The sequence below is a fragment of the Elgaria multicarinata genome, chromosome 1 (genome assembly GCF_023053635.1).
Source record: "Elgaria multicarinata webbii isolate HBS135686 ecotype San Diego chromosome 1, rElgMul1.1.pri, whole genome shotgun sequence".
NCBI classification, from domain to species: Eukaryota; Metazoa; Chordata; class Lepidosauria; order Squamata; family Anguidae; genus Elgaria; species Elgaria multicarinata.
Window position 1 is genome coordinate 22,262,426 of NC_086171.1, and position 11,361 is coordinate 22,273,786.

Sequence of the window (11,361 nt, forward strand, 5' to 3'; positions counted from 1 at the left end):
CGGGATGGGGTGGGTGGGGAAACAGTTTGGAAATGGTGTAAAAACAGTTTGGAAACAGGCCACCCACACAGGGAGGGAGCCAATGATAACAATGGCTACGTGCCCCTCCCCTTAACTCCTGCATCACACACATGACACCATGGCACCCCCACTCCAAACGCCCCAGTGGCACAGCCACCAGTGATGCTGTTTCAGCCAGTCCCCATGCAGGCATCTCTCCAGGCAAGGATTCACATCCTCTGGGAATGAACACACTCTTTCGCAAGCAAGAACACAAAGGGAAGGACCACATAGCACAGTACCAACAAATGGAGACAAAGACCCATGCTAGGAGTGGCAATTGCAGCTGTCTCTGGTGGCTCACTGCATAGTGGGCAGGGACAAAGCCCTTCCTCCATTCCCCAGGGGAAATGGAGAAAATCCCCTTCACTTTTGCATGCTTAGCTCTGCCCCCTCTTCTCAGACAGGGAAAAGCTCTTCTCTCTGATCAGTTTTCCCTGCTCAGCACTGAGAAATACTGCCCCCCCCTCAGCTGATGGGCATGGATCATCTGAAGAAGGGGCTAAGAAGGACATAGGTGGGAGTTAGAATGGGGTGGCGTGAAAAAGAGGTAGCCATGCCCATTTTGACTCTAACCACTCCCACTGCTGGCATGTGGCTCCTGGAAGGTTTCCTGGGTGGCAATCCAGTCTTTGGGCTGAAAAAGGTCCCCCACCCCTGCTATAGAAGCAAACTTTCACATTCAGTTAGATGATAAGAAAGCTAGATGTAATCTTTATGCTCCCTCTTCGGAGGTGTATTAAAGTGCAGAGAACACCCATTGGAAATTGTTGGTTCCTTCTATATGGCCACAGGAATGCATCAAGCCCATGGTGACTGGTTGGCTACACAGTGGTTTTTAGTATGTTCCTATTAAGAGGATTGTCTGGAAACAACCCCATAATATAAGCTTATTGTGCCTTTGTCATGCCCTACTCAATTTTTTTTACAGGTTCTTTTGACAATGTTGAAACTCTCCAGTTTCACTTCTGTCTGACCAGCAGTTTCAACAAGTATTTTTAGAGCAGGGAAAATGCTGCATTGTGCAAGCGAAAGAAAGTGAGCCATACCACAGTGCCACCTAGAGGTCATGTCATGGAAAAGCAGGAAAGGAAATGCTCCTTGTGTAGTACTTGGATCTTAATTCTGCAACAAAACTGAAACAAATTAACAGCCGATTGACAGCCTCATGTAGAAAAGCTCCATATCTCTTTAGGCTAACTTAACAAAAAAGCTTGCTTGCTCCAAGAATGCAGTCTTCTGTAACTCTTCAGGGGCAGGCAACCTGTGTTTCTCCAGATAGTGTTGGCCTCCAGCTCTCATCAGCCCAGCATGGCTAACGTCCAAGGATGATGGCATTGTAGTCCAATAATATCTGGAGAGCCCCAAGTTCCCTACTTCTAGGCAATCTAGTTTTTGCCTTTTATTAAGGATGACAGTGCTATGTTTTTATTAGCTGGGAGACAGACAGGAATCAAGTGGAAAACTTTGCTATAATAGATAGCAATGAAGGAAACCAGTGGTGTAGTTGGGTAATTTTGGACACTGGATTTAAATAGTTTTCATGTGTATACTTAGATCAAGCCTCCCCCAGTCTGGTGCCTTCCAAATGGTTTGGACTACAACTCCTATAATCCCCCAACCTGGAAGGCACCATGTTGGAGACAGCTGCCTTTGATGGTAATATGTGTTACTTCTCTTCAAAATCTTGTTAGACCTACTGCATTTGGGGTCGCTCCTGTTTATGTGCAGAGCCCTGGATTTTGCCCCAGAGTCTGGCCCTAAATGTAGCACTGATGGGGACAACCTGGCATGTTGTCCGTTACTCAGTTATTAAAGCCATAGCATCTCTGGGCATAAAAAGGTGGCAGGAATTCTATCTACATGTCATGCTATAGGAAGTCATACAACACAAGCTTATATATGTCTACTCAAAAATAACACATTTGAGCCCAGTAGGGCGTACTCCTAGCATCAAGTAAATTGGTCTAAGATCATAGGCTAAGATCTTTTCTTTGCCTACATCATATCAGATGCTTTTGGGGAACTCATTGGACAACATATATTAAACTGCCCAGAAAGCCTCACTGTGTAGAAATTTAATGAATGAATAAATAAATATTATTGCTGAATTCATATCCCCCACACTTTGAAGGTAAAGCCCTCTCAAGGCACAAATAATTAAAACAATATAAAGCAAAATTTAAAATACATACAGAACAATCCAGTAACAAAACTAAAAAGAGCAGCAGTTTAAAGGCCCAACGCAACACTTTCAGTAAACTGCAGCTAAAAACAAATGCGTTTTTAAAGGCGCAATCCTATGCATGTTTAGACAGAAAAAAGGCCTACAACTCCCAGCATGCCTCAGGCCGATTTAAAAGTCACATTTCTATTATCATCATCATCATCATCATCAAATCCTTTTCAAGCAAGTTACAGCGCCTACCAAGTGCCCAGTCCAGTCCTAAACAGGGACTGCTCAGGAGTGAGACCCGCTGAGTTCAATGAGGGGAGGCTTAGCGCAGCCAAAGGCTGTCCAACAAAAGAGCCACGTAACAGGCAGCTGCACCACAGCGCTGCCACCTGGCCAAACTCTTCACTACACTGCATTTCCCTCCGCGCATGCGTACAGTACAGCCGTGGGAGAAGAAGGCGGGAATCCCCAAAAGGATTTGATTTCTGCAGCGGAAAGGACGCATGCGTACTAGCCGAGCGCTCGAAATAGTCCCTCCCACAGAGCGCACGCGTGCTCCTACGCATGCGCCTCGTCGGCCCTTTCGGCTTTACGTCGTCGAACCTCGGCGGCGTACACTTCGTGCCGGTCCTACCGCTTCCTCCTGCGCGCATGCGCAATTAAGACACTGGACGAGGTATCCCGACGCGACCGGAAGCGGCTCTCTCTTTTTTTCCTTCGTCGGCTCGTGGAGCAGCCATCATGGTGAGCGCGAGAGCGCGGTTGAGGCCTCTTTCGCGAGGCTGTTCTTAACGTTTTCTCGAGGCGGGCGGGGAGGGTCGTCATTCAGCGGGTGGGGGAAGCCTCAGCTTCACACGGGGATGGCGGCGGCGGCAAGAGGGCGCCCATGAGGGGATTGGCCACGGGCTGTGCCTAGCAGCAGCTCTGCCTCGGTGCCACCACGACTTGGGAGGAGAGAGAGAAAGAAAGAGGCGAAGATGGCGGCGGAAGGGCTCCTCCGCGCAGAACCGGGGGAGGTGTTAATCGGGACAGCGGGGAGTTTCTGTCAGGCCTGGCCGGGTACTTCCCTTCAGCCGCTCTCCCATCTCGGGCGGGGGTTCGCCGCGGTCGGTGATGGAGCACCACATCGTGCCGCCGCGCCCGGCCGGCAGCCAAAGGACTCGGGGACGGCTCTAAACCGTGAGCCTCGAGGGAAGGAAGAGCCAGATTCAGATCCGTGTTCGGGCCACGACTGTTTTGGGGGCAGGCTATCCTCTCCCTTCAGGGCCTTGTCTGGCTTTCTAAACGAAATACAAGAGCATACAGGAATCCTTTTATGTACTGTATCTGAGGCTGCGAATCACGTGGAGAGTCATGGCCCTTTCCTCTCTTAGTTGCCTTCTATACATAGTACTGTCTACCAGAAGGCCCATAATGCCGCCCCTTAATTTCTTTAAACCCTTTCACAAAAGCTATTATTTTCCTTGATCAGTTTGGGACACAACCCCCTCATCCCCATACCTTTACTGTAACTTTTACCCAAGTATGGGTTACTGCAAACATCACTCATGCTTTCCTTTTTCTACATTGTAAGCGTCAGGGGGCTGTTCTTTTAGCCTTTGTAAAGCATTGTCTACATCTTAAATGGTCTATTCTGTAGGGCTGTTGAGAGGTATTGCATAATTACTTACAAACATTTTGTACACTTAAAGTGGTATGAAAAGGTGAGCATGAAGGATGAAATAGTGGCCTTCTCCCCCCCCACCCAAGTTCTGTTTCTGCTCCAGACCTTTGGTGATCACCCTAATTAAAAAAGGCAGTTAATAATACTTTACTTTATAGAGGTATGGAGTCATTAAAATAATATTTTGTCTCATTAAGGTGTTCAAGCGCTATGTTGAGATTGGCCGAGTTGCCTACATTTCTTTTGGGCCGCATGCAGGCAAGCTGGTAGCAATTGTGGATGTTATTGATCAGAACAGGGTAAGTTGGAATGTTTGCAATGTGCTTTTGAGGCAACCAAGAATTCCAAATCTATGGGGACATGCGGAGAAGGGTCAGATTGCGCCATCCTTTCTCTGCCAGCATACTTGGTTTTCGTGCTAGCTGCAGAGAAAGGGAAGTCTTTTCCTCCACAACCAGCACAGAAACACTGTGAGTTGATATAGCAGGGAAATGGATCACCCAATCCCTCCTTCACCAGTCTGCTTGGTAGAAAGCAAGCTAGTAAAAAATCTGCCAAGAGGCTAGTAACATGCATTTCCATGCTGGCTGCAGAGAAAGGGGGTTTCCTATCCTCCAAGGCCACCATGGCAATGCAGGCTGTTACTAGGGTAGTAAAAATTGGTTTTGTAGGCTAGCAAGTTTTGTGGGTTTATTTACAAAGCTACTCTAATAACTGAGGGAGAAACTGCTGTTCATTTCCCTGATATACTTTCCTTTCTTCTGTCAGTTATCTAGGCTAATAATTTAAAGAAATAGTTTGCTTGTAAAACATGAAGTGTTAGCTTTTTGAAGGTGCCAGTTTGTATTGGCGATCTTGTAATACTCCAGAAGTTCTCATGTCTACCCCACCAGCTTGCTTTACATTGAACTTTTTAGTATGTTAACTGTCTGATGTAGGCATACCCTATAACATTGTATTGCAGTAGGCTTGCAGAAAAGGTGCTGCCTTCTAGTTAAGGCATATGATGTAAGGATAAAGGGAACCAGAGGGATGCGTGGTGATCAAACTGTTGCAGTTTAGTTTTCCCCATTCAAATTTTTGTCCTTAGGGTTAGGATCTAAACTTGATTCAAGTTTCCTTTTAGAATGACTTAGAATAATGTTGCTTTGCTTCCCCCCCCCCAATATGAGTTCAATGACTATCTCGAAAACTGTTCAGAAAACTTACTCAATTTTTCCTATTTACTTTAGGCACTAGTAGATGGTCCCTGCAGTGGTGTTAGAAGACAGGCTATGCCTTTCAAGTGCATGCAGCTAACTGACTTCGTTCTCAAGTTTCCTCACAGGTTGGTTATCCTGTTAGCTGAGAATTGCTGCCTCCCTACGGTTGAATTAATATGGAAATAGCTTTTATTATTGGTGATGGAAGAAAGGTGTTAGGGTTTCTCCTGTTCCATCTTGGTTGAAAGCTGGGCTAAAGATGTATGGTTGCATAGGATTTTCCTGCATTCTAGATTATTCAAAAGAGGAAGTATTTTTGGCTGCCAACTTGAAGGATATTTTGTATATTCAGTATTCAAAACGGCTATATGGAGGGATCAAAATTATTATTATTATTATTATTTATTTATTTATATAGCACCATCAATGTACATGGTGCTGTACAGAGTAAAACAGTAAATAGCAAGACCCTGCCGCATAGGCTTACAATCTAATAAAATCATAGTAAAACAATAAGGAGGGGAAGAGAATGCAAACAGGCACAGGGTAGGGTAAGCAGGCACAGGGTAGGGTAAAACTAACAGTATATAAATCCAGCATTAACATGTCTAAGCTAGGGTGGGTAGTATATGGGTTTATAGAATGCTGCCAGCAGCCCATTTTAGGCTGCCAAATGTGGTCAGAACTACATGGTTATATCAGAATTTTTGTTGAACACCTTGGTTTGATAGTCAGCCAGCTGCATATGTTGAAATAGGGTCAAATTTTCTGATAATATTATTTTCTGATAGCCTACGTACATAGGTTCTTGAAAGACTTCACTAGATAAACCAACAAGATTTTCTGGCATGATGGTCTTATGTGTCTGCCAGAGCTATTTGCCATGTTTGAATATTGCACTAAACCGTGTTGTAGAATGGTGCAAACAGGCAGCAGCAAGCCTTCAGCTGAATTGTTTCCTCACTTTTTAGGTTAGGACTGTATGAATAACTAACTTGTGATTATTGCTCTTTACTTAGTCTTTAAAAGACTATTAAGATGATTTTTAAGTCTTCCCTCTAGAGGTTTTGGGGAGGGAGCAGATGTGTGGGTTTCTATCATCCTTACTTAGTAATGAGTGGAAGGCTGATCGAATAGATTTAGAACTCTGGAGACTGACATAAAAATATATCATAGAATGTTTTTCAGTGCATCCTGTGTAGGTGGTTGTTGTCAAGACTCATTTATAAAAGAAAGCTGTTATGTTACAGTAACAAATATTTGTTGTGTGTGTTCTTAAATCTAGTGCTCGTCAGAAATATGTGCGAGCTGCTTGGGAGAAGGAAAACATTAACGACAAGTGGAAAGCCACCAGATGGGCACAAAAAATTGAGGCCAGGGAGAAGGTATGTTTTCAGAATATAACGTATGCAACATTATGCTGAACTAAATTGGTGCTAATGTAGCTAAATATGATATTTCTTGGGCTGCTGAGTAATTAAGGATGACTTTAGCATCAGTAGTACTGCAGCTAAAGCCATTAAATTGAATGACCATCTGACTCCTTCGTGTATATTAAGCTCTTCAGCCGGAGGTGCTTCTTTGGGTACTCCTGCCATCTGAGGTACAGCAGATGACTCCGACGGGGAGGGCTTTTTCAATGGTGGTGTCCCATTTGTGGGATGCTCTACTTGTCCGGCTCCTACTTTGATGCCTTTTGGAACCAGGGGGAGCCTTCTCATTTTTTTGAGGCTCTTTAAATTTCTGTGGCTTGTTGCATGTCGCTCTTCTAGACTTAGATGTTTCAATCATATATATGTCTTAATTGCTCACATCCTTGCTTTTAATAAAGGGTGGGAACTTGGTTAGAGGGTAAGGTAAAATACGTATAATAAATCAGTCCGCCCCACTTGCTCTTTGAAAACCCTAATAAGAGTTAAAATGCCAAGGAGCCTTATTGCATCAATGCCTTAAGTTTTCCTTAATTTTTTTTTAGTACTTGTGCAAACCTTTGGGTTCTCCCAAACATGCTGATATTTTCATATCTGAATGTCAAACATAGGTTATAAGCTTTAATTGATTTGATTATGGATGGATTGACTAAAGCATTATTTGAATAGTGGTGGTTGTTTTTAATTGATGAGACAAAGGTGGAAAGGTGCACATTCATTTTGGCTGTAGGGTAGTAACTAATAAGGAATAAAAATACGAGTAGATTGCCTTCCTCCTGTTAAGCAGCCCTTTTTAAAATAAGTTCACATTACTTCCACCATTCTAAAAACATCTGTAAAAAGATTTTGTATTTACATTCAGTCAATTAAAAAATGATGGGTTGTGTCCAGAAAAGCTTCCTCCATTAGATTGAATGGAAACTTAAAACATCTCTAGATAAGAGAAACTGCCTGTTATAGTGATTGCAATATTGTAGAAGCAGTGCAGGCTCAAATCACGGGGTGGAATCATGAAACTCACGGGTGACCTTGGACCAGTCATTCTCTCGCAGCCTAATCTGCCTCACAGTGTTAAGATAAAATGAGAAAGGGAAAGAACTATAGACATTTCTCATAAACTCATCCGAGGAAAGGCAGAATATAAATATAATAAGATAAACATTACCTTCTGGACATTATTAAATAAATAAATAGGAAGGGGTAAGATGTATCTTGTTGGGTTGAAAACAGTCTGAACCAGGCAACAAGATCTCTTCTTATTAATCTTGTCCATCCTGGCACATCTTTTCACAGAAAGCCAAAATGTCCGATTTTGATCGTTACAAGGTTATGAAGGCCAAGAAAATGGTATGTAAATCGTATTTCATTGACCCTTTAAAAATCGTTACTTTCAAAAGCAGTGCAGAGATTCTTGCTAAATACTTGTTAGTAGTCTAGCTTTATATTCTGGGTGAGGCTCATTTCCCAGCATAATTTTGATTGTACATTTCCCAATGTACAATCTTGAGGCTAATTCTCAGTTACTTGCTCTTCCATATGAACCATCCACAAATATACTTGTGAGTATGTGGAGCCAGAAAAGTGTGAAGGATATAGCTACCCTTTTATTATGGATATAGACCAGCATTGATTACTGTGACTGAATAAGGCAGCTCATTTCCCTGCCACTATATCACAAATTTCTGCAGCTGTATTTATGTACAGCCCAGTTCAAGCATCAACTTATCCAGATAATTGTGGCTGTGTTTGTAAGCAGGGCTGGGTCATGGGTACTCAGAGAAGTAAATAACTATCAAGAAATGAAATACGATGTTTCTTATATGAATCTCTTACAGTTTGGTTCAGGTTCAGCTTTGGTAGTATTTATGCTGGGGAAAGTTAGTTAATATGAATTTTGAAGGCAGTGGATGAAATACTTGCAAATACTGTTTCTGGGAGCATTTTAAAATACCCTGTCTACTGTCCTCTGTTGCCCCTGCCCAACTTGTATATTTTTATTTGGTAGACCTTTCTGTTTTATAGTATTATATAAGAGGGTGTCTTTCACTATAAAATCAAATACGCTTTTTTATTTGTCAAAAGATTGCTTTTAACTCTTAAAAGCTTTCTGTAGCTTGGGACTGAAGTATCTAATGGACTATGTTCTCCCCCACAAACCTGTCCTCTTCACGTTTGTGGCCCTACTTCAGGGTGCCCATTTTATCCGGCAGAAGGTGACCAGGGAAAATGTCTCTTGCTGAGATGCCCTATTTATGGAATGCTTTCCCCTAGAGGCTTGCCTGGAACTTAACATAATGGCATTAGATGCCAGCCAAACACCTTATTTACCCAGCTGTAAAGCATATATTGCTTCTTTTTGTACTCATTCAACTTTTGCTGTTTTAATCATGTCTGGTAGATTATTCTTAAGAATTATTAACTTATTCTTAAATGTGTATTTTGCTTTAGAAGTATTTTTAGTTGAAATACAAGGAAGAAATAATTTAAGTAGATCAATGTTCTGTCACTCAGATCATAATTTGGCTATAATTTGTCTTTTTTGCACAACCATAAGTGTCTATATGTGAGTAATTAGTAGAGTTAATTAGGCTGGTGAAAATTGAGCCCTAACTTATAATTATATACAATTTTGTTTGTTACAGAGAAACAGGATCATCAAGCATGAAATAAAGAAGCTCCAAAAGGCCTCTTCTCCTCCCAAAAAAGCATAAACTTTCAGCAAATAAAACTTCATTTTACTGAGTGTACAGTATGATTGCATAGCCTGTCTGGGTTTTTTTCACTTGCTTTGATTAAATCACCTAGAAAAACAGTACTTGTAGAATGTAGGCAACCATCAGTCCACATGCAGCCCTCAGAAAGTCTACCCTGTGGCCTGCTAGTGCCTTGGTTGTCTGCCCAACATTCCTTTCCCTGCACTTTAGTCACTGTACTTCCCCAGGGCCACAGACATACTGTGGCCATGCTAGCCCACTGTACTCTTTAGTTTCTCAAGAATAATGTTACTGAGAGGAAAACCACAGAGTACTCCATAGTTTTGCGACAGTGTTATTTTTGCAGGAGAAACCATGGAGGAAATTGGGCTGGAGTGGCAATCTCTTGTCTCTAAATAGGGAGAGGAAAGCCTTCCCTGTGCAGGAAAGGATATGTGTGTGGTGGACCCTGATGCAGGGGCAGCAATAAAAAGGGACTGTATGTGTGTGAGAGATGATTTGAGTGGGGTGAATTTCTGTGTGTAGGGGAGGGGGAAGCCTGGCTGCTGGAATGCAATCCCTGATCCACCACCAGGAGTCCTCTGGGACAAAAAGGTTGTAGCACTATTAAGTTTAACAACCATTTCACACAAATATTAAGTGCAGACAGATAATGGGAGAACTGTTCCCTTTAATTTTATAATTAATTTTAATGAGCAGGTGTTTTTTCGGCTAAAACACTGATTAAAGCATTGTTAAAGTAGTTCTACAATACAAGTTTGGACGCCCCCCCCGCCACATGGAATACTTCTAGCTTGGAAAGCTTGCTACATCTAAATACATCTGACAGAATTTGAGCTCTGAATTGAACAAAATAATGTCAAGCTGATTAAGGCTTAAAACATACCTGATGAAATCGGAGTCTAATTTTTATATTTTCTATTGAAATCAATGGTTCTTGACGATCTAAATATGTGCCAATTGCTGTTAATGGGACTTAACATTAACAATGGGAAAAGCTGTAGCTCAGGCAAAAAACATTAGTTTTGCATGCTAAAGGTCCCAGTTACAATCCCTGGCACCTCTAGGTTAAGCTGGGAAGGACTCTGTCTGAAACCTTGGAGAACTACTGCCACTCAATTTAGACAATACCAAGCAGGATGGGTTAATGGTAAGACCGCTTCCTATGCTCTAACTTCCTGCCGACTAAGCTAAATAATGAGGTATAAATAGAAGCAATAAGCATGCCCACTTTTGTGTGTTGTTCCAGCTACTGAAACTTACGCATTAAGAAATGCTGTGATTCAATGTCAAAATTTAGAATATGTTTGAGAAACTTGCTTGCATATACATAGGTACATGGCCATCCCTGCCATAAGGCGAAGTGAGGCAGTCGCCTCAGGCAGCACATTTTGGGTGTCATTAAAGGGTACCAATTTGTTATATTTTTTATTGATGGGGTGGGAAGATGTGCTTGTGGGATTTTCTACCTCGGGTGAAAATAACTTGGACAAGCTGGAGTACTATGCACATTGACTTGGCTGGAGGTGTCTTAGCAAAATGTATTGTGCCAGCCCTGCATAGGCATGTTACAGCGAATGTCGGAAGCATCCATTTTTTTCTAAGCAGTTGGCCAAATTTTCCTGAAGTGCTTGCAAGCAGAGCAGGGAAATAGAATGGATCCAGGTGTATATTTTTATCAAACACTGACTTATTAACTGACTCGCTGAACAACTATTGAAACAGGTCCTGAGAATTTGTCTTATTTCTGCATTACAAACTACTCAAGATGATTTGCAATCTAAGAATAGAAGCCATGAAACTATAACCAAAAGTGAATTATTAAAATAGTAGCAGCTGAGACCAAAGTTTGAGTAAATGGCCTCTTGAAATTCTCTACCATATTTGTGGTAGAGAATTTCACTTCACCAAATTTCTTTAGGGCGAGGATAAATTCCCCCAACAGTTTCTAGGAGTTAGGGTTTACCATTAGCAGTGGCAGTAACAGCCTTTCTTCCTCTGGATTTTACTTGGCAGTCTGGCTACCATTTTTAATTTTCCTCTGTGTCATGGACATAGCATCATTGCAGCTCACTGGGGAGAATGGTGCTCCCACCAAAAATATATTATTATTATT

At 42.2% G+C, this 11,361-nt stretch overlaps 1 protein-coding gene across 1 annotated transcript; it reads left to right on the forward strand.

Moving 5' to 3' along the window:
* The first annotated feature begins 2,880 nt into the window (after positions 1-2,880).
* Positions 2,881-9,291, forward strand: RPL14 (ribosomal protein L14). Its single transcript, XM_063124831.1, has 6 exons — positions 2,881-2,980; positions 4,097-4,198; positions 5,132-5,226; positions 6,387-6,486; positions 7,825-7,878; positions 9,174-9,291. Exons 1-6 carry the CDS (start codon positions 2,978-2,980, stop codon positions 9,240-9,242), a joined length of 423 nt encoding a protein of 140 aa, XP_062980901.1. The 5' UTR covers positions 2,881-2,977; the 3' UTR covers positions 9,243-9,291.
* The last annotated feature ends 2,070 nt before the right edge of the window (positions 9,292-11,361 follow it).

What these genes read in the sequence shown, in the direction of transcription:
- RPL14 (XM_063124831.1), top strand. An exon ending in ATGTTATTGATCAGAACAGG is followed by an intron (nt 4,199 to 5,131) that starts GTAAGTTGGAAT and finishes TATTTACTTTAG; the next exon opens with GCACTAGTAGATGGTCCCTG. An exon ending in AAATTGAGGCCAGGGAGAAG is followed by an intron (nt 6,487 to 7,824) that starts GTATGTTTTCAG and finishes ATCTTTTCACAG; the next exon opens with AAAGCCAAAATGTCCGATTT.